General features: G+C 42.1%; 2 protein-coding genes across 2 annotated transcripts in view; both read left to right on the top strand.

The window, feature by feature from the left end:
- sh3tc1 (SH3 domain and tetratricopeptide repeats 1) overlaps positions 1 to 26,217 on the top strand; it is a 207,336-nt gene that overhangs the window by 12,734 nt on the left and 168,385 nt on the right. Inside the window, exons 18-19 of the mRNA XM_083993045.1 lie at positions 391 to 587; positions 1,541 to 1,981. Coding sequence (XP_083849171.1) covers positions 391 to 587; positions 1,541 to 1,798 — 455 coding nt within the window. The 3' untranslated portion in view covers positions 1,799 to 1,981. The remainder of the gene's footprint in view (positions 1 to 390; positions 588 to 1,540; positions 1,982 to 26,217) is intronic.
- Positions 9,838 to 24,400, top strand: htra3b (HtrA serine peptidase 3b). Its single transcript, XM_083992933.1, has 10 exons — positions 9,838 to 10,442; positions 16,517 to 16,616; positions 16,728 to 16,860; positions 17,782 to 17,871; positions 22,064 to 22,258; positions 22,356 to 22,388; positions 23,131 to 23,245; positions 23,323 to 23,380; positions 23,565 to 23,660; positions 23,761 to 24,400. The coding sequence occupies exons 1-10, from the start codon at positions 10,019 to 10,021 to the stop codon at positions 23,927 to 23,929; spliced, it is 1,413 nt and encodes a 470-aa protein (XP_083849059.1). The 5' UTR covers positions 9,838 to 10,018; the 3' UTR covers positions 23,930 to 24,400.

The raw sequence follows: 26,217 nt of genomic DNA, 5'->3' as shown, positions 1-26,217 counted from the left end.
TGCGTTTCCGTCGGGGGCAGTTTTTCATCAAGCAGTCTCTGTATTTCCCTCGAAAACAACTCTGTCTGGTAACGTTGTGTTATTATCTCATAGTGTGGTGAATGTGCAGGTCACAACTTGTCCACCAGAGCGTTTTGGAGTTGTTGGATTGTGTATTTGATGAGTTTGATGAGGGAAACCAAGAAATCCCATTAGCCTCCGTAGCGTAGCTCTGAGCAGCTCACGGCTCTGCTCCGCCGTTCTAAAAATAGCTTGCACCGACAATTAAAGGTAACAAACCTACTGCTATGACTATAGGGATTATGGCAATGGGCCAATTTGTCAAATGTTGAACTATCCCTTTAACCTTCTCTGTATCTGCTGCTGACCTCCTGTGTGTGTGTCTGACAGGTGAGAGTCTGAACGAGCGCGTGGCCTACCACCGTCTGGCCGCTCTCTACCACCGCCTGGGCCAGTTTGAACTGGCTGAGCATCACTACCTGAAGACCCTGACCCTGTGTCCAGCTCCTCTGCAGTTCGACGAGGAAACGCTGTACTACGTCAGGGTGTACCAGACGCTGGGGGACATCATCTTCTACGACCTGAAGGTGAGGAGGGAGGTCACAGGATGGAAATCAGTCTTATTCAGGTTCTTCGTGTGCCAGTTTTCCTCCTTGACAATATCTGACAATGCATGTACATAGAATACATTTCCTTATTCCTTATGAAATATATGTACAAATATAAAGTAAAAACAAATATGTTATAACAATGTATGTAAATGATGGAGCAATTTCATACAGTGACATATATAAATATAAATATAAATATATAAATGTGTAGGTTCATTAGCATACATAGAATATATATGTAAATGTGTAATAGATGTAGTAAGTAACATGTAGTCTGTTATTCACATTTATGCAATATATGTCAATAATATATATGTGTCGTGTAGATTTTAACCATAAAAAATTCCTATGTATGTGGTTACATGTTATATTTGCATATAGTACGTACATATATACACATACTAATGTTGTTGATAATACATAGGTAAATATATTTAAACGTGAAAGATTTATACCTAGATGTATATATATGGAATATATATATAGTATACTGTTTATAGTGCCAAAATATATGATTGCAACATATAATGCAAAAAACATTATGTGTGTATACGTATAAAAGTTTATGATGTATGTGATGATAATATATGACACCTTCCTGGATATAGGGCCATATATGTCATATATTACATTTCCTTATAAAATAGCTATTGTACTTTGATATGAAGGTAAACGAATGATGATGTCAAAATAACATGATAAAAAATGCAACCATGTCCTCATCCAGCTTCTCTATTATTAACATAAATTATGTTTAATTAAATTTCTTCTTTTTTTTATATCAGACAAACCACGACTACCTGCTGCTCAAAATGAATTGCCCCTTGTGGGATTAATAAAGTTGTTTTGAATTGAATTGAATTTGAATTGAACAGCCAATATAATGAACACGTATCATTTTGTCATGTATGCTGCTGCTCTGTCTGCAGGACCCGTTCGACGCTGCAGGCTACTACCACCTGGCTCTGGCTGCAGCCATGGACCTGGGCAACAAGCGGTCGCAGCTGCAGCTGTGCACGCGCCTCGCCACCATCTACCACAACTTCCTCGTCGACCGCGAACTCTCACTCTTCTTCTACCAGAAGGCCCGAGGCTTCGCCGCCGAGCTCAACGTGAGGAGGATTAACATCTCACCGGACCAGCTCCCCGGCGGCGTCGCGCAGGACAAGACCAAACTGACGTCCTGATGGAGGCAGGAAGCGGTCGGACCTCAAGAGGCTGCTGGGTGGAATAAGTTTAAAAGAGTAGTTCACCCAAAATTCAAATTGCACTCATTATCTACTCACCCTCATGTCGACTAAGGGCTGGGAGAAGTTTCAGAGTCCTCCGTGCCTTCTCTGAGTTACAAATCCCGTGCGATTTGCGGCGGCGTCAGTAATCGCACTGACACCGGCACAAATCCCACGAGATTTGGACGGACCAGGAAGAGGAGTTCCGTTACAAACAAGACTAGACTAAACTTATTTAATTTTTTTCTGAACAATTTTGCATTTCGGGGCTTCAATACAAGACGGACATTACATACGAGCACTATCGAGGTATTTGGATGTTTTTTGGTGTGTCTTTTTGTTACGAAGACAGTTGATATCCATTTGCAACCGTTATATGGACATGCACTGCTACGCCGAGACCCCCTGTAACTCAGAGAAGCCACGGATAACTCTGAAACTTCTTTCAATTTTGAGTGAACTATTCCTTTAATGAGAGTCCCTGCATCAAGTTTACAGAGTCCGCTGATCAGCTGGTACAGATTTTAATGAGATTTGACGTCTCCTGGTACTTAACGAACTGCTGATGGTTTTTTTAGTCAGTGGCTTCGTGACCAGCTCTGTTTTCTATTTGTATTTATTGAAACCACACAGCAGCTTTTAGAAACATGTCTCAATCAATAAAAAATATCATTAATAGTATTCAGACACTTCAGAAAAGTTAATCCATACAACTTCACTTTGTGATTTTCAGTTTGTATGATTTGGATTTGAGCTGCTACAGATTGAACTGATCATGAACAGAAGTTCATCGTCTGCATATTGTGTCACTCTTATGTTTACAGATACTGATGCTCTTTGTAAATACTTCCTCTCTACCTGGTTTGATACTGTTATGATTTCTGCCACTGCCTTTTTTTTGTAGCTGTGAGACCAATGACACTACAAAATTAAAACAGAATATTGATAATTGATCAGAAACGGAAGTGTTGTCTTTTGATTGAAAAAAAAAATGCTTACATTTCTAAGTATTAACATAATATAATGTCTTTTCCACATGGGTTTAATGAGAAATCAGAGTGGGAGACAAATAACTTGCCAGACAAAACTGAGCTAAGTTAAACAAATAAAAAATAACTAAATCAGCTGCCTGTCTGCAAAAATCATTATCCAGATGGGTATTAAAATCCAGGTAACGTTAGCTGACTTCCTAACACCACCTGCTTCTTAATTCAAATGCACTGTCCTCGTGTGTGTTCACAGATTCTCATTTGAGTTCACTGATGAAACTCTACGTTACCTAGATCAACACACACAACAACATATGCATGAAGTTGAAGTCATTGTTCTGTGGTTAGTTTTATTAACAGTCACAGTGTGAAGTAAGTGACTAAATCAATTATCCTCTCTGGGATAACAGTGTTGGAGTTCTCAGGGCTTTGGCTTCCCACCTCAGACTCAAGTGTTTATTGTAATAAAAAGTCTCTGGTGTATTTTACAATAACTTCTGCACAGATTTATTTGGTCTTGACTGGGTCTGAGTCTTTTTAATAATGAAATGAGCCTGGTGAGAAACCACACTGTCTGGCTTTACTGCACGTCTTGTTCTGGACGTCCAGACCTGTGGTCACGTCGCATCGGTGAGTAAAAATAACAATAAGACATCGCAGGGCGGTTCCGGTCTGGTTCGACTGTTGTTAAGCTGTCACATCCCAATGTGTCAGGTACAAACTCATCTGGTTTCATTTACAGTTTCATCTATTTTCTAAATTTAATTAATGTTAAAAACACAAAAAACCCTCCAAGACACTGTTCTTTAAAACGATTAAGGCTTTTATTGTGAAGGAACAGTCATGTTAGACCTTAAAACCAACAAATTGTGACGTGTTTGGGCATCAAGCCTTAACCAGGTCGGACAGAAGGTCCTTTTATACCAGTCCTGGTTGGGTATAATAGGCAATATGGTGAGTGGAGTTAGGGGTCTTTATCACACTTGTACATTGAACAAACCTTATAGGTATTCGGGGTTCTTCTTGATCTTGATCTTGATCTTGATCTTGATAGTGAAGGCCACTTTGACTTGTGGACTGTCAGAGTCTGGACTTGAACTTCTAATCAGTAGACCAGCAGTGGTTCCTAACCTTTTTATTTTTATTTTTTCCAACCCCTGCGAACAGACGCATCAAAACAATAATGTGATACAAACTTTTATTTACAAAAGTAAACACTTGATAATAGGTGGAGCCTTGCCATGGGTATGTAATTTTACAATGAGGAGCCCCATACACATTTTGAATCCATTCTGAATTATTGATCTATTTTGTTCTATCCTATTTTGTTTTATTTTTATTTTATCTTTCTGTCTACTTTCCTTTGTGTCATAATTGTTATCATGCCCCCATAAGCAGGTATTGTAGGTTTTTGTTCCTATTGTCTTTCTTTATATGGTTTTGAGTATCCAATTGGGTGTGTTATTGGGATTTTAAAATTTCAATATGGACAAATATAACACTGATAACCTCACAACCTCAGAACAGACGAAGCTCTGTGGACCCCCTGAAATCTCTTCCCAGGTTGGGAACCAATGGCCTATAGGAGACCGGTTCTGATGGAGATCAAAGACCTAACCGGGTTTTAAAACGGGTTCAGGAGCAGATGTGAACTCCATGGAAACATTTAATACTATAACGATGACTGACAGCTCCTCAATGATCCATACTGAGCTCCACACTGTGTGACTCTGGAGGATTCTGACATCACACACTCAAACACACATGTGCTGCAGGAATTTATCGTCCTCAACTGACAAACTCTCACACTCTTTCCACTTATTTATCACGACGTCTATTCGCTAAGTGCTACAGGCGGGCAGTATCCAACTATCCATCCCCTGAAAAAGCTCTGCGGTGGTTATTGAATCATAAAGTTCAGCAGGGACACAGGAAGAGACAGAAGAGTCAGATAAACAAACTCCGTCCTCCAGCCGAACAACGAGCCCTGTGTCTCCACAAGCGACCGACTAGTTCAAATAAACACGCCCACGACTGGGTGAGAAACATGTGTGCCGCTCCACGCCGCTCGTGTCCATCCAAACAAACCTGGACTGTCACCGATCCGTGGAGTCCGCTTTCCCTCCGAGACCAGGACTGAGAATTAAAAACAGTCTCTCGTCAATGTGTGTGTGTGTGTGTGTGTCAGGTGGGAGGACTCTCACTCTTACAGCTCCAACACTGAACATTTTTGCAGCGTGAGGTCATTTTGGACTCAAGAGCAGAACTTTTTAAAGCAGATTTCTGATCACTGAAGCTGTGTGAGATGATCCTGACGGTTCCTGTTCATTACACGGTTGATGGTCCTCTGGTATCTATTGATTCAAGACCAAAACCAAAAGTCCAACCAAAAACAAGTGCGTAGGTCGTTAGTTCAGAAGCTTATATCCTGACTAACTAAGAGGTGTGACCAATGGATGTAGATCAAAATGCCTCAATTGGACAGACCTCCAACCAATCAGAGCAACCAACCAAGATGATGTTTGCAGAGCGGTGGAAAACGTCAATAAATGTGGTTATTGATGGCGATGGGGTCCAAGGGCTTCTGCCAATTTTGCAAAGACAATGTGAGAGTGGCTGCTGTAGAATCAAAAGATAGCTGATCTTCTGTTGCATGTAAACGAAATGCAACTTGGTTCGTTTCTCTGTCGCCACCGTTTGTGATTGGTTCACCAGCTTTAGGCCTCAACGGCTTCTTCTCCAGACGGTTCTGCAAAGTGAAGCAAAATCGTTTGTTTGTTTGTTTGTTTGGGTGACATCTAGTGGCTGTAGTGATTATGACAGGTGTAGATGGAGAAGGTTTATGTTCTGAGGAAGTTGGGTTGGTTAGATCTTCATGCAAGAGATTGATGTTAAGTGGTTCGATAGTCACGAAAGTCTTATTTTTGCAGGAGTATAAACTTTTTCTAAACCCAACAAAATCTGCTGTTAGTGCCTAAACCCAGTGAAGCTCTGTCTTTTATTATAGTAAGAGTATTGATGTTTAGGTTGAAGCACTCATTGGTTGATTCATAAAACCAAACCCACATGATCTCCTGACGCTCCATGAACTTGATGTTAACTCTTAGATTTAAAGCTGCAGACAGATGGACTCAGCAGCAGAGCCCTTTAAAAACTGATGGTCTTAGATATTATCCTTATTTTATTAAGAAGATTTAAAAACCCTGCTATACAGGGTGGAGCTGCTTTATATTAGAAGACTTTAAACTCACTGGATATACGTCTGTTTTCATTTTATACATTGTTTTTGGCCTGTCTGTCCATCTATACCATGTCTCCGTAACACCTTGAGGGAATTTCATGAAATTTGGTACAAATGTTCATCTGGACTCAATGAGCCTCGACTCCAAGGTTCCTCTGGATGTCGGAGAGTTTGGGCAGAAAAATGGGGAAAAAATTTAGAAAATCTGATTTTTTTTCCATCTCTGACACACTTCATCATCGCACCTGCTTCCTGTCAGGACTCATCTCACATTTCCCTCATTCTCTTCCCTGGTAAATTAACTCTGGATGAAGGTGGCAGCTCATGTGTGCTAATGTTAACATTCACACTACTTGCATGTACTCTGAGAGCTTTATATGGAGCCCAGCAGTCTGCAGGCTGGTGACAGTAAAAGCTTTTTGTCATGTGACCTCCTGACTTTAGTTTTTTCACAGAATAAAACACAGAGGGTGAAAAAGCCCAAGGTCTCAGAGGGTTGAAGAAGTGCTGAATAAACTAGAAAAAGAAAGCATTTCCTGCAGAAAATGCGTGTGAATGCTGAAAGCAGCTGAACGCTGTTGCTGAAGCAATGCTGAATGAGCTGAAGAAATTGTTGAATCAATGCTAAATTAGTTTAAGAAACTGCTAAAGCAATGTTGAAAAGGCTAATGCTAAAGCTGAAACATATAACTTGTAGTATGAGATGAATGTCTTTTAAAGAAAAGCAGTAGAAATGCTAAAGGGAGAAGAAAACATTTAAATCCTGCATGTTTAAATGTAATAGTTGAATAGTTGAAATCTACAGCTAACCTGACAGGAAGGAAAACTGATGAACCAGTGCTAACATAGCTGAAGCAATGGCTGAGAATAAATTAAAAAGTAGAAGATGTAAGATTTTGTATGAAATGGCTGGAAATTACTTGAATTGTTGAAGAGGATGATGAAGACACGAAAAGTTTGAAAAATTCCTGAATTTTTGAAAAAAAAGTTAATACCTACTGAAATACATTGTAAACAGACAGCAGAAGAACATTAGCCATGTTTCCATCCAAAGTGATTCGAATTACTGGGAAATGCGCATTAAAAGAAATTCGAAATTAATGTATTTACCAGGATCCAGTTTGTCAAATTGGTTCTGACTAGAGGAGGTCAGTGGTGTCAGTGGGTGCTTGTTTGAAACAGTGGTGTTGGGAAATGATCTTAAACGCACCAATCAGGACCTGAAGGTTGATTGCACAAGTAGCATCAACCATGGACAGGACTAGAGGCCATGTCGGAGCCAGACGGCTGTAATGGCGACCACCGGATCATTTCCAATGAGGCCAGACCAGATCAGGAGGAACAGTGGGCCTGAGTCCTGGTCTTTTACCAACATATATATTATTAATAAGTGTTTTTCTTCCTATTCTACTGCTTGTTTCCCATTTCCGTATCATTCCCAAACACTTGAGTTGTTTTTTCTTTATATCCACAGACCCAACTATCGTTGTTTTCTCAGTAAAGAGACACTAATCCATGAAGCATAAAAACTTGAGATAAGAAAATAATCAGATTACTATCTGCAGATTAAATGTTTTGGCCCACGGCAGCAGCAGCAGCAGCAGCTGCTCCGGTCCTGCAGGGAAACCGAGCGACCACCACACTGTGGAATGAGGCGGCTGCACGGTCTGCTCGCCGCAAATTGCCCTTACAAGGGGACAGTAATGAAAGCATGTCCTCACCCTCAACCTCACCCCTCCTCCTCCTCCTCCACCACCACCACCACCCTCTCCCCCCACCCCACCAGTCTACAGCAGAGAACGAATGACTTCATATTTTGGAAATAAAATGAAAAAAAAAAACAGAAAAACCAGCAGAGAGACGGAGGCAGCAGCTCCAATATCCATTCACCTCTAGTGTATTAAACCAGTCAGACCGGTGCATACACCAGTATATTACACTATTATAAAGAGACAAGTGGTCCACAGTGCTGTTCTGTTCTTGTTGTATGTCTTATCAGATGGCAGCATGGTTTGTGTCTCTCACTAAAATGTAAAAATGGTAAATACTGGTATGAAAGCGATAAATGGTAAAAATGACTCTCAAACACTCCAGACTATCTTTGAGAAGAAGGTACTTCGACTGGCTCATGGAGTGATGAAGGATCCATCACACATTCTGTTTTTAGAGTAGGAGCTGTTACCTATACGGGCAGACATTACAGAGCTTGTCGCCCTAAAAGCAACCTCTGTAAACTATAAATCCTTCCTCCCGACTTCAATAGCTCTTTTGAATAAACAGCCAGCCCCAACTTCACAGCAGCAACAATCATAGGCTGGTGGTGGCCTCCTTAAAGAGGAAGCGTAGTGCAGCTCGAGCTTCTTACTTCTCCATGGATCTTATTATCTTATAATTTTTTCAAATTTTTACTATTTATTCTTTTATCAAGTCAAGCTTTTGTCCTTTCTTACTTTTTTACTTCTTAAAGGGATAGTTCAACATTTTTGAAAATTGGCCCATCGCCATGATCCCCCTAGTAATAGCAGTAGGTTCGTTACCTTTAATTGTTGGTCCAAGCTGCTTTTAGATCGGGGGAGAAGAATACCGAGCGGCGCAGCTACACTACGGAGGCTAATGGAATTTCTTGGTTTTGCTCATCAAACTCAGCAAATACACAACCAAAAAACTCAAAAACGCTGTGGTGGACAAGTTGTGACCTGCACATTCACCACGCTATGAGATAATAGCGGAAAGTTGCGAGATGGAGTTGTTTTAGAGGCAAAGTCGGACTTTACACTCAAGACGGCTGCTCGGCGGAGTGATTTCAAAAGCGCCTGTTTACTGCAGATACGTCCGTATACTACGGCACTGGCTGAGGTGCGCACACTGTGTCCCTCCGACCAGTGGTTCACTGAAGAAAGTAGTTCCGAGTATTTGCTTCACTTCTCTTAACTTTCCGCTATTATCTCATAGCGTGGTAAATGTGCAGGTCACAACTTGTCCACCACAGCGTTTTTGAGTTTTTTGGTTGTGTATTTGCTGAGTTTGATGAGCAAAACCAAGAAATTCCATTAGCCTCCGTAGTGTAGCTGCGCCGCTCGGTATTCTTCTCCCCCGATCTAAAAGCAGCTTGGACCAACAATTAAAGGTAACGAACCTACTGCTATTACTAGGGGGATCATGGCGATGGGCCAATTTTCAAAAATGTTGAACTATCCCTTTAATTAGAACTGATAATGCCGACTGCTGTTGAGCAATGCTGTTCTGTCTGTCTGTCACTGTATTTATTGTAATGTGTTGTCATATGGCTGTATGCACTTTTTGCCCAAGACAAATTTCCCATTGGGGACAATAAACTTTATCTAATCTAATCTAATCTAAACCCTCAAATGTATTAAACCAGTCAGACCAGTGCATACACCAGTTTAATACACCAGTATAGACAGAAGTGCTTCACAGCTTCACTCACATCACACTCTGGTCAACACAGCTGTTCTGTCCTTGTTGTTGTCCCGTGTCCTCCATGTCACACCTGCTTTTGTCATCATGACTCAATGAGACTTGAAAACTCCTGCAGTTCTGAGGTCACACATGATCCAGATGTTCTTCACAACATCTGGGTCTGAGCTCCGTGGCCACGCCCACAGGAGGACCCTGCATGCAGCGCTCTCTCCTCCTCCTCTTCTCCTCCTCCTCCTCCTCTGAGTCCCTGATCCCTCAGACTGGATCCTCATCAGTCTGGTCTGGGACTCGGGCTGATGCTCTGGACGCAACTCGAGCTCAAGAGGTTGATGCGACCGAGGAGACCTGAGTCTGAGCTGCATGTGGACTCGAACCCGTCCATGTAAATAGATCAGACCAGTGATGAGCAGTGACAACCCGGGAACATGATCTCCGCGTAAAAAAAACACAACAAAACAAAACAAAACTCCTGTCCTCCTCTGAAGCTCCTCTCATCCTCCTTCAACAATGCAGATCCTCTTCCTCTTATCCGCTCTCCTCCTCCTCTTCTGCATCCACCGGTCTGCCCGCGCGGAGCCCAGACCCTCGTGCCCCACGCGCTGCGACGTGAGTACGTGTCCGAGCCCCAGCTGCCCCGGCGGCTACGTGCCGGACCGCTGCAACTGCTGCCTGGTGTGCGCGCTGGGCGAGGGGGAGCCGTGCGGCCGCAAGGACGAGCTGCCGTGCGGCGACGGGCTGGAGTGCAAACACCCGGCGGGGAAGCGGCTGGCCAAGGGCTTCTGTCGCTGCAGGTTCAACTACGAGGTGTGCGGCAGCGACGGGAAGACGTACAACAACGTGTGTCACCTGGAGCTGAGCGGCAAGAAGGCGCAGCAGCAGGGCCGCGCCGAGATCAGCCAGGTGCAGAAGGGGCCGTGCGAGACCAGCACAGGTACGGTTTATGATTTACTCATGGGTGGTGGTGGTGGGTTCACGTCCAGCTCGGAAATATATGTGGAAATGGTCCATATCATCAGGTGTCATGGGTCATATCCAGTGTTACTAATTAGTATAGTTACTAGTTAATTTCGCACTTTTTCTGAGCTAGTAAACTGAGATATTATAAAAGTAACTAATTCAAAGTCAAAAGTCAAGTCAAAATCTTTATTTGCCATTTGTGCATACACACATAGGAATTTTTGCATGGTTGTTCCAGGTCAGGTGGAGAAGCAAAAAAAAAAAAAAAAATACGAGGAAAAGTAGCTAACTATTTCTTACTTTTTAATAAAAATGCTTACTTGGACTCGCCCCCCAACCTCCTGTTTATCTGGAACTAGGATTTCGATCATTACTTGACTTCTTGAGTCAAGTAACTGCAAGTAACGGTGTATTTTATTGTCCATATCGGTAACGGTGTTATAATGGGGGAAATAGTAGCCTAACTTTTTTGATTAATTGTTAGTACTGAAAAAAGTAGCGCCGTTTGTAACACCCTTATTTTTTACAGCCATTATTCCCATCACTAGTCAATCTGAATTTTATACATATGAAGTATTTGCATGTTGTACAAACCAATGCAACTTCAAACAGTTGAAGTGGCTAAAATAGGAAATAATCTTTGAAATGAGGTGCTGTCACTTTAAGAAGAAAGATTAGGCTTAACACAATACTTAAAGGGATATTCCAGCGTAAATATAACTCATGGTCTATTGCACCCTGAGACCGAGTAGAACCCCCCCTGGAGAGGTCAAGTTTGACGACCACAAACTTCTCTAGTTGTAGCAACTTCAGCCAGATAGTAAAACACTGCTGTCTATGGAGCCACAAGCCAAACGGCAAGCAAAAAGCCACGAATAATGCTCAGAACAGCACCAAACTTCGTCAACAGTGCACATTTCAGTAGAAACCAAGAAAACTAGCAGGTGTTTGATGCCTCGTAACATGGGCTGGGACCCTATTTGTACTGTTGACGAAGTCTGGTGCTGTTCTGAGCGTTATTGGTGGCTTTTTTGATGGTGGTTTTGATTTGCAGTCGGTGAACTTGATCACTTGGGGGGGTGTTCTACTTGTGCAGGGTCAATGTGTTATAATATGTGTATTATATTACACTGTCTGCAGCGTATTTGCTTTCTAAAATGACCTTTGACCTCAGTGTCGGGTCGGCTCACCTGCAGGGGGCGGTGTGTTACCGAGAGTCTCCTTAATGAGGCCTGGACACAGACTAATAAACAGTGGTTAGAGGGGGCAGGTGCAGCTTTAACAGTGTGTGAAAGCAGATTGAAGCGTTTATTTAGATCCACACCCTCAGTAAAAACCCTCAAGGAGCCCCCACACCACCACCACCCCCCCTCCTCTGAGTCTATACAGGCTGTTTTCATTAAGATCTTTTTACACTGGTGAGAGGAGTTGTTATGTTTTCAAGTCGTAGCGTGAAGGTTTCTCAGTAAAACGTCCAGTGAACCTCCATAAGGTCAAAGGCCAAGGTCGCCTCACAAAAACACATCTTTGGGCCGTAACTCACACATTTCAAGCTTCTTGGAAACATTTGGACCCAGATGTCAATACGGATAAAAATGGGGTGATGGCCTATTTTATATCCGACGGTCAACTTCAATGTGACATTATAACATGATGCAAAAACACTTCTGATTGTGACAATATCTTCTGATACTTGGTTTGTTTTGGATGTTTTGGTTTTAACCGTGCAGAGACAGAGACAGTGAGGTCCTCTGGGTGTCGTCCATGTTTGTGTTGGAAAACATGTCGGTTTTAGTCGTGCAGGGTCAGCGAACAGTGAGTCAGAGTCTTTTTGCAAACAGTCTCTCCATGTGGCTTCAGTCCTTCGGTCCTTGTCCCAGATTTAACCTCCGTCCGTCCAACAGGAGTTATGTCTCCACCTGGTTCTGATTCTGGCCTGAGTTATAACTGATTTTAAAGACCGGTCTCAGGTTTCCTGCAGAGAGAGTTGGAGTTTTTTTTTTCTTGTGTGTGTGTGTGTGTGTGTGTGTGTGTGCTCTCTAGCTCCCCCTACAGGTTCAGGAGGGAAATTCATTTTTACAGAACTGATGTAAATACTAGGGCTGGGACGATATGCTTTTCTCCCGATTCGATTCTCCTACGATTTTTTGGATGGCGATTCGATTTAAATTGCGATTCTATGATATTGCCGATTTTCTCGATTTTTAGTCTGCATTTTTAACATTTATCTGCACACAAATACTGTAGGAGCCTATAAATGAACATACTTCATTATAAAGCGAACTTAAACCCTTTTCAAAACCTGGACTCTCTGTATGTAAAAAAAGCTAACAAATGCACATTGCACAATATAAAAAAGATATCGCGATATTATGTGAATCGAATTTTTTCTCCCACCCCTAGTAAATACAAGTTTCGGACAGAGGTATACGTGGTGAAGTCTACGTAACTGGCAAAGACTTTGCTTTCTGGTCCAGAAACAAGATGGCGTCGGTCTTAACACACTGAGAACCAAGAGCTAGCTTCTTGTAGCGAGGCCACAGGTGTTAGTTACTATACGCAGTGTAATACCAGACCAGCAGGGGGCGCTGTGTCAACGACAGCAGCTTTGAAACATCGACATTTCACCAGTTTTTTGTCACAGAGGGTTTTTCCATCAGGACGGTAACCGTACACTTCACAACACAGAGGGAGAGAAACTGCTGCTGGTAGGAAGGTAAAATAAATGACTTCCTGTCTGTGTGTGAGGCTTTTTCCTCCAGAGACACAACCAGCAGATGGACACGGAGAGAGTTTCCAACAACGACACATGTGGACGCTCAAAGTCTGAGTCACGTCAGAGCAGAAAACAAATGACCGGTTGAGTAATAGAAGATCTGGGTCTGTGACGACTCCGTGTTACCTAATGGAGTCGTTTTTCTTTCTGCTTTAAAAAAAAAAAAAAAGAAGACTGGAAAGAATTCTTCTCTGCTCAGAGTTGAGGCTTAAACCCAGTGACACAGATTTAAGGTTTTCTCACATTTTTGCTTTTTGCCTTTTTCAAAAGGTCTATAAATAAAGTTTATGAGGTGTTTCCTCGGCGTCTCAGCTGGAGATCAACAGAGGAACCAAGGAACCGTTCACCACAACTGATGCTGGTCCACCGAGCCGAGACCTGCGGCCTGATGATCAGACTTATATTTTTAGTGGAGCCGACCACACCCACGGGGATGTAATGCCCCAGTGACACAGTGTGTGTGTGTGTGTGTGTGTGTGTGTGTGTGTGTGTGTGTGTGTGTGTGTGTGTGTGTGTGTGTGTGTGTGTGTGTGTGTGTGTGTGTGTGTCGGCCACATACCCTGACAAAATAAAGGGTTTCTGATCAAAGGGAAACGTAAATAGAGTCTGGACTACAGCGACTTCCTGTTTCCTCAATTGATATCTCTCATTTGGGGTGTGTGTGTGTGTGTGTGTGTGTGTGTTGATGGCTGTAGCAGTCAGTAGAGCAGGAATCTGTTCCGTCCATCAGTCTGTTGATCGTATCTTAACGACTGGCATCTAGTTTGCTGTGGTGGAGTTTCCTGTTCCCCTGAGGACGAGTCCAAAGAGACTTTGACCTCTTGACCTAATTTCCTTCACAAGTTTCAGTCATCATCATCATCATCACCACCAGGCTTCGTCTCCTGCTGCCGCCGGGTCCAAATATCAAAAGCAGATCACAGTTCATCAAATCAAATTGAAGCTCCACTGTGGACGATTTTTTTTTGCACTTGCAAACTCGCAAATTAGTCCTCAGAGGAACGCGTACGCAAACGCTATCACTGACAAGCTACGACTTAGAACAAGACAACCTTGGTTTTGCATCTTGTCTTATCTCTGAGCTCGTGCGAACAAGTTCAATCCAGTCCAAGATTATGTAAAGGTAAAGTCAATGAAGTTAAGTTACGGTATGTTAAGTTAATACCTCACGGAACAATTGGCATAAAAACTTTTCATTTGTTTGTTCGTGAAACTGCTTCAAACTAACTATTTTCAGCAGTCGTAGATGAGTCTGTAGACCTGGCAACATAGTATCAATGCGGCGTAACGTAAAACTGGCATAAATCACCAACACCGCTCACAAACTGATTCGTTCTGTTCAGTGTTTCCAACAAAAACAAACGTAATACTGCACTAATAAACCTGCACACAAAGAAAAGAAGATGTATTTAATTTAATACATCTTCATAATATATTTTTTTGCACATTTAATGAACTTATCTTATTTATACCTATGTCTTCATATAGAGGAAGAATATGCAGGTAACATATACAGCAACCATTTATACAGTACATAGTATTCTTTTCTTACATTATAGTATATCTATTTTTCAAATTCAAAATAGTTCTATGTTATTCTTTCTCTTGTTTTTCTACTGCACTGTGTGTTATTTTCCGGCTGCTTTAAAAGTAATTTCCCATCTTGGGATCAATAAAGTAGATCTCATCTGATCTTATATAAGGTTTAGGGTTAACATCTATATGGCAAATATGACATTTCTGCACAGGATGCAGGTTTAATATTCATCATATTCCATTTTTGGGTTTCTACCTTTAATCCAGCCGTTGTCCTTCAGCTGTGGACCGGGCCTGCACCTGGAGCTTTATTAGCTCTAAAGGTGATTCAGTGATACCGAGGCCATGAGAAGATAAATGCGTCTCTGTTAAGTCTATCAGGTCGTGATGTTGAGACTTGAGCCTCTGGTCGGAGCGTCTGTCATCCGAGAGTCTCTCTTTCTGCTCTAAAATAACAAACCACATTTTTTCCTCAAAGGCCGACTTGGCTGAGCGGCGTTACAGTGCAGCTGTACGCAGACACTCACTCTCATCATCATTATTATTATTACTGGCTACGGCGGCGCAGGAGGCCACAGCGCCGGCCCCGGAGGATCCAACTGGGTTTTCCATCAGAGCTGCCACGTGTGTTCGCATCGAGGCGTCTGATTTACTCACGTTACATCTGACGGTCTTCTCCACGTCATTCTGGGAATTTAAAACATTTAGCTTAAGACGTTAAAGTGACAGGAGAGGGACAGACTCTCTATCCTGTAGTTTAGATTCTGTCAACACAGACTGTGATTTAAGCTACAACACAACATGCAGGCTTTATATTAAAGGGATAGCATGACATTTTGGCAAATTGGCCCATTGCCATAATCCCTATAGTCATAGCAGTAGGTTTGTTACCTTTAATTGTCGGTGCAAGCTGTTTTTAGAACAGCGGAGCAGAGCCGTGAGCTGCTCAGAGCTACGCTACGGAGGCTCATGGGATTTCTTGGTTTCCCTCATCAAACTCATCAAATACACAATCCAACAACTCCACAACGTTCTGGTGGACAAGTTGTGACCTGCACATTCACCACGCTATGAGATAATAACAGAACGTTACCAGACAAGAGTTGTTTTAGAGGTAAATTCATGCAAAACCGCTGATGCGCGTTCCCGTCGGAGACAGTTTTTCATCAAGCAGTCTCTGTATTTACCTCTAAAACAACTCTGTCTGGTAACGTTCTGTTATTATCTCATAGCGTGGTGAATGTGCAGGTCACAACTTGTCCACCAGAGCGTTTTGGAGTTGTTGGATTGTGTATTTGATGAGTTTGATGAGGGAAACCAAGAAATCCCATTAGCCTCCGTAGCGTAGCTCTGAGCAGCTCGCGGCTCTGCTCCGCCGTTCTAAAAATAGCTTGCACCGACAATTAAAGGTAACGAACCCATACTGCTATGACTATAGGGATTATGGCAATGGGCCAATTTGACAAAATGTTGAACTATCCCTTTAATGTAATGTGAATTACTTCCTGTTATTATAACATGAGAACTTACTCTTTAAATATAAGAGATGTACATTAAAACAAAATTACTTCAGGTTGGACTGGACGGATGCTTTCAGTTACATTTACCAAACTCTTCAGGCTCTTTTATACCTATATGAGAGTTGTTCATGATTTCCACTCTGTCTTTTTGTCTTTATCGATTTAATGTGATGTTTGACTGATTATTGAAATATGTAATTCTTCCTGCCAGTATAGGTCCTCCTCATGCTGCCAGCCCTCGCTACAAGTTCAACTTCATCGCCGACGTGGTGGAGAAAATCGCTCCAGCTGTGGTCCACATCGAGCTCTTCCTCAGGTACCGACGGACCGACCGTGTGAAAACTCTTCACATTGAGATCATGTGAATCATTAGACCCAGCTGAGCTACTGTTCTTCTTCTTTTTCTTCCTCTTCATCTTCACCACAGACATCCTCTGTTTGGTCGAAACATCCCTCTGTCCAGCGGATCGGGGTTTGTGATGTCTGACAACGGACTGATTGTTACCAACGCCCATGTGGTCTCCAGCACCACTCCGGTGTCTGGGCAGCAGCACCTCAAGGTACGAGACCGGCTGATCCCGATCTCGGCTCATCTGGATCATCTGGATCACAGGCCGCTTAAATAAATCCTCAAATGTTTTATGGCCACGTCATTCAGCTGCTGTTTTACTTTTATTTGCTGCTCCATATTGACTCATGAACGTCTAAGTGGCGGCAGATTGATGTTGTAGTACTCTAGAATCAGGACATGGTTAGCCTAGCTTAGCATAAAGACTGAAGGAAGGGGGAGACAGTCTTGGTCTGTACAAAAGATGACACTAAAAAAACAGAAAATACTTCACCTAAAACACACATTTGTTGTTTAACTAGAACTTTAGAGGGTTAGGGTTGGGTTAAGGCAGTGGTTCCCAACCTTTTTTTGCTTGTGACCCCATTTTGACATCACAAATTTCTGGCGACCTCGCGTCTGTCATTCAAGATGCGCCAGCTCAGATATTTTTATATGCTGCATAATTTTGAACTCGATTTATATTCAAGAAAGTTAGTATAGAATATAGTTGTTTAAGATTATGTGTGGTGTTTTAATCACAATTTTAAAAGAATAATAATTGGTAAAAAAAAAAAAAATTATCAGTAATTTTTTTTTTAATCAATTACTAGACATTTCAGACGACCCCATTTGAATTTCAGGTGACCCCACGTGGGGTCCCGACCCCAAGGTTGAAAAACAATGGGTTAAGGTTAGTGCTTAGGTTACTGAACTGCTTTAATTAGACACTCCAGTTCCATTTTGCTCCATAACAAGAATAAATTGTTAATTTAGAAACACTTGAAAATGTTTTTGAGGTCAAACTGACAAACATGAAGAAGTGGTACTATCCGTAAATTAGTCCTGGTTCCTCTGGATTAGCTCTGGATCTATGCTTTCCAGTATCTTTCAAGTTCTTAAGATGTCGTTCTTCCTTTTCTCTCCTTAAAAGGTCCAGATGCATAATGGTGACGTATATGAAGCCAACATCAGAGACATAGACAAAAAGTCAGACATCGCCACCATCAAAATCAACCCCCAGGTGAGTCCATCCTTACCAGTCATCTGAAAGTTGATGATAAAAAAAAAAGAAGCCACTTTCCATCCATTAGCGATGGACTGTCTGAGGAGATGCACTAAATTTCACTGTACAGCTCCGCAGTGACAAATAAAAGCTTTTTATTGTGGGTCAGTGTGGTTGAAGAGGTCTGTTAATGTTCCCTTTAACCACTTAGCTTCAGCTTAACACAAACAACTATGATGATCACTGGCTTGAAAATCTACAACAAACCTCAAGAACAAGATGGAAAAAGTCTTAACCATGTCTTTTCAGGCTACTTTAGGTGGAAGACCGATAATTACCTGTTCCCCAGGACATGTCGCGGACATCATCTTTATAAACAGAAACACGCAGGCCAAATAAATCTTCATCTTTTGGTTCAAGTAGGAGAATAAACAGACCCGAAAAACGACCCGTCTTGAACCTTTTAGGAAAGAACAACTTAAGACTCTTGTGGAAAAGTTACAGACGAGACTGTTAAAAGTTGTAGAGCTGTTGAGAAGATACTAAAAACACCGGGAGGCCATGATGGGTCTGTCTGCAGAGCGTGGGAGCAGATGGTGTGAGAGACGTTACAGTACAATAAATAATGACAATACCAATAAAACAGAAGGGGGAAGAATAAGAAGAGTAGTTAGTGTAAACAATCAATCAATCAATCAATTTATTTATTTCGGGCATGTCAATTTAAATCATCATCATCACACTTCATCTTAGTTCAATAATACAATGCACATGGCCGAAAGGGAAAGCGGGAGAAGCAAAAGCTTATCTAGTCCCGCCCCCATAATGCAGCCTATGCAGGTTTAAATGCCAGGAACAACAACGGGAATCCTAATGTTTTACGAGCTGGGAAACACATTCAACATGTCTGTTAATGGGGAACGCGTCATGGTTGTTCGGTGGGAAACTCTGGATGTAAACAAAATAGTGTCTGTTTCTAATGAAGAGTCCGCGGATTAGTCCTAATGGAGCCGCCTCGTCGCCTCCATTAACATTCCAGCTTCCAGTAAAATGCTCACAGATTAATCTGGACGGGCGTTTCATCGAAGTCAGCAGACTAAACACGAGTGTTCATGGAGTGCGTCATGTGTCCAGGTTCAGGGAGGGTCCAGACCTCCCTTGGGGGGAACACCTAATACCTCCAGCTCATCCTCAGCCCCCCCACTTCAGGGGTCACAGAGTTATTTGCTGCTCTGTCATAAATTATCAGCTTTGGTTGTAGTTTCGTGACTCATATTTTTTTTTTTTTAAAGTGAAGCCCTGAGGCGCTGAGGTCCTGCTTTTGGAAGGTTTTAGAAATGCCTCGCTAAAATGTAGCTGGACTCTTATTGGATTGACAGAAACACACGCTTCATTGACCACATCTCCAACCTCTATTTGGCCACATCTTCTCTCTAGGGTCTCAGCTGGCCAGATGTTATGGAGCTCAGTGTCAACAAGAAACTCATGTGAAATCAAGATGACTGTGTACATGCATGCAAATGAAAAAACAAACCAGGTACAACCATTAGCTGAGTAGCCATTTATGTGGTGTACTTTTGTCTTAAAGGGACAACGAGGAGTTTCTATTTGGTTATAAAAAAGTCTCACGTTAATGTGGATGAATCTCCGCTACCCACACTTGTTAATGGCTCCATTTTCAATAAATATATCGTTTTGTCTCTATCGTTATTTTGTTATTATTAGTGGTGGTGGAAATGCTGGTCAAGCCGACCAGCGTTTCTTTACTTTCGGTTTCGTGGCGAGTCATGAGAATAACGCCGCCGAATCACCGTTTATGGTGGGAACTACAACGGTATGTGATCATCTTCCAACCTCTGACTTTAATTCTTGATGAATGAAAACATGAGTCTGTCTTGCGCCGGTCAAAGAATTTCACGGTGCACGGAGGCTCATAAATGTAGTGTGAAAACGCTTCGCTTTTCCAAAACTCCTCGCTGTCCCTTTAAATTGTGAGGAGATGCACAAAATTTAATTGTAGCCTACAGCTGTACAATGACAAATAAAGAGGTTGAAGAGGTTTGTTGATGTGATGTTCCTTTTAGCCATTTAGCTAAAACTAAACATAAGATAAGCAAGTGATTAATGACTTTTACTGACTGGAATATTTAAACAAACCTCATGAAGAAGATGGAAAAAATCCAAACAAAAAAAAAAAGAACAAAAACAAACCGGACACGCTAGCATAGCCATGTTATGCGGACAGTTAGCCAGCTAGCAATTGCAAACTTTGCGGATGAGTGAAAGGAAGCTAGCTAATGTTGTCATGCTACCATAGCTCTTCCTCAAAACAAACACACAGGCTACATAGAGATTAAAGTGTTCCTTGAAATATTGCACCTACAGTGCTAACGTGTAGCTTGTATCAGCTAAATGATCGTTGCCATTGCTACAAGAAACAGACTCATTGCTTCATTAGGTTTAGGCAACAAAGATTGTTGGTTAGGGCTAGAAAAATAACATAGTTACCTAGGGTTAGCGTAAGGGTGAATATGACTCATAAGCCTTGGACCTCATGTGGCGCAGGAGGTTAAGCAGACCCCTCAAAAATGAGATGATTCATCTCAAGGGGCTATCCTGAATAAATAAATTCAAAATTAAAGTATGACATATATGTGTCAAGTCCTTGCTGCAGGTGGCCCTGGTTCAAATCCCGCATCGGGTGACCCTTTCCTGCATGTCATTCCCCCTCTCTCTGCCTCCCCATTCTCAACTGTTCTATCAAATAAAGGCATAAAAAGCCAAAAAAATACTTTAAAAAAAGAATCAGACCTCTTTTTATAGTAGGCTAGGTTACCACGTCCCCTTCTGACCCCGTCATATTTACTAACGATTTCCAATAGATGTCACCTGTAAAAAAGAAAAAAGGTAAAGACCATTATGTAAGCTTCTGAACAAGCTCACTTTTAGAACAATCTAAAGAAATAATATACCAGGATCACACATAGCATCGTCAGTCCACTAATACTACATTCAGACTAGAGACGTGGTATCTTTATGTCTAATCTGCAACTCTCCATCAGATGGAAATGTTTGAGCTGCCTGTTTCTCATTCTGGTGTGGTGACTTTGGAAACTTGGGGGTTTTTCTCCCTCCACAGATTAAATACATTACTGTCGGGTTGAGCAATGCTTGGCCACGCGGCACGAATCAGGATGGAAGACACTGGGTGGGTCGAATTTTTATTATCATCAGCGTGTGCTCTCAGAAATTAATATCGGCTGAACTTCCAGTGTCCAGAGTGACCGAGGGTTGACATCCCCCAAGCTAGAGGTGGGAGAGCTGGACTGGGAGGAGGAGGAGGAGGAGGAGGAGGAGGAGGAGGAGGAGGAGGAGGAGGAGGGGGAGGGGGAGGGATACTCCACCTTAAAGAAACCCTGCTTCAGCTCATTCCTCCTCACCCTCCGTCACACCATATGTTTCCACTCAGCTCGACTCTTATCCTCCCTTTACCTCTTCACCCCCTTTTTTCATCACACCCCCTTGCTTCTTCTTTCTCATGTGTCTCTTCACGACTTACAATACTTGTTTGTGTATATTGTATATACATCCTCTCATACTGTTTTCTGTTTGTCATCATCTTAAGGGCGTAATTCATCCTACTTTCTTTCTTTATACATTTGTCTTCATCCTTTTTCCAGACATGATGGAGCTGCTGATTGTCGGTTGTGCGTTGTTGTTGTGATATGCTCTGTTTGTCATATGCGCCCATTGGGATTTGGGGAATTCAAGACACCAAGACCTCAGTTTCCCTCAGGCTTTCAGAGTGATGTCTAACACACATTGTTTTCCTGAACCACAGTGTCTACGCTCATGCTTCAGGCATGAGTGATTTTGGGCGTGTGGTAGTTTCATTTGCAGAGGAGCAGAGTCAGAGCAGCTGGAAAAAAAATTGGATTAGAAACAATCCAGCTCAGATTAAAGGAATCATTCCTTTGTTTTTTTTTGCTCTGTCCAGTATGTTAAGACTTTAACTACTCACCAGTGCTGTTATAGAGAAGATTTACACAGGAAATAGTCAAACAAGCCCAACAATTTGAAGCATGTGGAGTTGTACATTCAAATTTACTACTTACTATCATTGGTACTCCTGATTTCCAAGTACAAAAATCGATAAAGTATCTTCGTAAATAAAGGCGACCTATCCTATCTGTCCATCCTCTACCCTTAGACAAAGCTGCCTGTGCTGTTTCTGGGCCACAGCGCTGACCTGAGGCCCGGGGAGTTCGTGGTTGCGATCGGCAGCCCCTTCGCCCTCCAGAACACCGTCACTACCGGCATCGTCAGCACCGCCCAGAGAGACGGCAAGGAGCTGGGCCTCAGGGACTCTGACATGGACTACATCCAGACGGACGCCATCATCAATGTGAGACTGAAACCAGGCAGGAAAAAATCAGAGTCAAGTTACTTTTAGCAGTGCCAAAATGTCAAATTGAAATTTTGTGTGTGTTTTTCCTTCACAGTACGGGAATTCGGGAGGACCACTGGTTAATTTGGTGAGTTTCTCATTTAAACAACAATGACTGTTTGACCTTGCAGCAACAGTAGCCTGAAAATCTTCTTAAAGGGATAGTAGCATTTGTTTAAAAGTGGGGTTGTATGATCTACAAATAGCCCCTAAGTACTTTAATTGCAGTAGAAGACTCTCTGCACTCCTCCCGTTAGCAACACCAGCCCATAGCCCTGTCCAGAGATTTACAACATACAGTGTTGTGAACAGACCTAAAGAAACTGCCTATTTTCGCGGCCTAAAAGAGGTTTTACCTGAAAAAAAATACACAGTTCAATTGTTCGCTATAATAGTATAGTATAGTAATAGTAATATAAAAGTGCAGGAAAAACGCAGCTTTTATTTGGACCTAACCAACTGCTGATCGGCGGGCACTAACCCTGGGCCGGAGGGATACGTGAGTAGGTTAGGTCCAAATAAAAACTGTGTTTTTCCTGCACTTTGAAGGACTGGAAAAAATTATATTACAGCAAACAATTGAACTGTGTATATTTTTTCAGGTAAAACCTCTTTTAGGCTGCAAAAATAGGCAGTTTCTCTGGGTCCATTCACAACACTGTATGTTGTAAATCTCTGGGCAGGGCTATGGGCTGGTGTTGCTAACGGGAGGAGTGCAGAGAGTCTTCTACTGCAATTTAAGTACTTAGGGGCTATTTGTAGATCATACAACCCCACATTTAAAAAAATGCTACTATCCCTTTAACTGACTTTTTGTGTCCTTATTGGAGGACGGGGAGGTGATCGGCATCAACACCCTGAAGGTGGCGGCAGGGATCTCGTTTGCCATCCCCTCTGACAGGATCACTCGCTTCCTTAACGATTCCCTGGACAAGCACGGCAAAGGTGAGTGAGGCAGTGATGTCACTGGGTTGGGATTAAACACATGTGTGTTTACAGCAACTAACTGGAGTCTCTTTCAGATGTGAGGTCGATAAAGAAGCGATTCATCGGAATAAGGATGTTGACGATCACACCAGCGTAAGTCTGAAACGATAGCTATTGTCTATATAGCAGATAAGACTGATCAGTTTTTAGTATTGAAATCCTCATTTTCTGACCTTTGACAAAGCGTAACTGTCTAAAAATAAAATTTTAGTTTGTTGTGTTTGATGAAACACAATCAGACAAGTTGGAGAAACTGATTTGTGTTGTTGTGTTTCAGGTTGACTGAAGAGCTAAAGCAGCAGAACCCAGATTTCCCCGATGTTACCAGTGGCATATATGTCCATGAGGTGGTTCCACACTCACCTGCACAGAAGTAGGTTTCATTCATTCTTTAATTCCACAGTGAAAAGCAGAATCAGAAATAAATGATCTACTGTATGACGGTATCGCCCCATTCCTTCCCATTTATCCAGAGGTGGCATCAAAGATGGCGACATCATTGTGAAACTCAATGGCAAACCTCTGATGACAACAGCCGACCTGCAGGGGGCGCTGCAGGAGGAGACGGCCTTGCTCCTGGAGGTCAGGCGGGACAACGACGACCTGCTCTTTAACATCGAACCCGATGTTATCATGCAGTAGACATACCTGCAGAGTGACACCAACATCTGAGGCCTGGTGTTTGTGAAGGATGGTAGAAGCTCTGCACCTGTGAAGTATTTATGTTGAGTGCATACGTTTTCTGATACTTGGCTGAACTTGACTGTACCAAAACCCAAAAGGAGTAGAGGACAGTATCAAAGAAGACGACGTGGTACAATTCAACTTCGGCATAATAGACTTACAACAGTACCTCCCTTCTGTGCACATCAGGTCAACGCTGGAATCACTTCAACTCAAACCCTTTCTATGTTTGTTGTTTGAACTATTATATGTGCTGGTTTCACATTTACATGCAACCCAGAAATAATGAAGCACAAAAATTATGAGGTAAAAGCAAAGTTGATGAATGATCTGTTGAACTGATGAATGAGAACTGAATAAAAATAAGTGGAAAAAAAACAACAACAGTAGTGAAGGTTTACAAGTAATTGAATTAATACATTTTCTACTTTCAATAAAGTGTAGTCATGGCACACCCAACACCTCCATGGTCCTTCTAGTACCCATTGCAGCAAGTGGTTCTCCTTAGAAGTACTTTTTGTAATCTTTGGTCAGAGAGAGATGCAAACCAAAGGTCTCCATCGAAATTCAAACTACAATTCACAGTCAGGGTCTTGACCTTGGGGTGACAGGGCCTCATGAGTGTCGCACTACTAGGAACTAGGCACTCCCATTCCAGGCCTTTGTCCAGCCAGGATCCCTGGTAACCCCAATCAAAAAGGCTTGATTCCCAAGTGTCCACTCCATTGGGATTTCGGGTCAAGAGAGACCTAAGCCTAAATAAACAAAGCTGTTAATGTGCCTGTCAGTCTACACTTACTAATCATTTGGTGACAACCCTTAGCAGAATCATTGGACTCAACCTTGGGGATATGGTTCAAACAAGTGTAGATTTACTCAGTGAGTGCATCATCAAATGACTCAACTAATCAATTCAATCACTTTCATCAACTCTGCTTTTATGTAGTTATACTCTTTGTACGTTGCATCTTGCACAGCAGGCTACTAGTGCTAAGATCATGGACAGTCCTTCTTGACCACAACTAGTGCTGTGTTTCTTGTCTTATATTACATGTACTATAAGTCAGACAGTTTACGATTAGTTAGACTTTTAGTTTTAGAAATGACAACGGTTTGATTCACTGATAAAGATGTTGACAACTTACTTTGTGTCTTTTTGCTGGAAAATGTACCATGCTGTACCGGATAGGATGTTTGAACCTGAAGGAGTTCATTTCAACTGAGCCCTAAAGTTGTATCACCTCTGAAAGACTGGTTTACTTGCTCTTTATCTTATTTTGTAAACCCATAGATTGTAAATAAAGATGGACATAGCCTCTGTGACTTTGAAGGCCTTTCTGCCATCACCACCCAGTACGTGACGCCGCCGAACTCCTGGCATTAATGTACAAAGAGCATTTACTCAAAGTGTCCTATAATTGTGCAGAACTTTAAGCTTGAATCAGAAGTCAGTTGAGTCAGTCACCCCCACCCCAGAAAATTGGCTATGGAGACCGAAACCCCTTTTTGTAGCAGGCTTTAAATGTTTATTTCAGCTGTAAAGTTGAAGACTTTTACATTGTAGTCAATGGAGACGGACTTTATTGGTCATTTGAAGAACTGCAGCTTTTGGATCCACAACAACCTCTGTCTACGCAGACTTTCATGTTTTGCCAGTGGTCCAACATGTTGACAATATGTGAGAACCAACTAAAAGTGACTCACTGTAGTATCCAGTTTGTCTTGACCATTAAACTCCCATTGAACACCATCAACAACACTTGTTCCAAGAAAGAAACCAAGTTAAGCAGAAGCAAAAGCTTACAAATCATCATCAGTGTAACATTATACTGTGTTGCTGCATTGTTATTGGTGCATTATTCGTGGACACTGCAAGTTGTCCTCATATAACCAAATGTGAACCATGTGTGTTTGTTGTTTCTGTTCAAATGATGAACTTTGTTGGAATGAGGAGCATAAATGTGGGTGTTGTTTTCATCCATAGCTTCACCACTGTTGTTGCTTTGGTTTCTATCTGTTTGTACTGTTAGTATAAATAGGTATTTTGCCGCAAGATGCAAACCAAATGTTTACATGTAAATTGCCAACAAAGCAAAACTCAACAAAACATCAACCTATTTTCACCAAATAAAGTTTTCACTAATTTATAGCTTCGATTTATGACATCTGCGCTGTCTCGTTGCGGAAGCCCGGGGTTATTCATAATTTTGTCCACATTGCTTCACCTTGAAATCTGGGTCACAGTC

This window comes from Trachurus trachurus (assembly GCF_905171665.1).
Source record: "Trachurus trachurus genome assembly, chromosome: 18".
Taxonomy (NCBI): domain Eukaryota; kingdom Metazoa; phylum Chordata; class Actinopteri; order Carangiformes; family Carangidae; genus Trachurus; species Trachurus trachurus.
The sequence above is the reverse complement of the archived record's forward strand: the minus strand, read 5'-3'. Positions and strand labels throughout refer to the sequence as shown.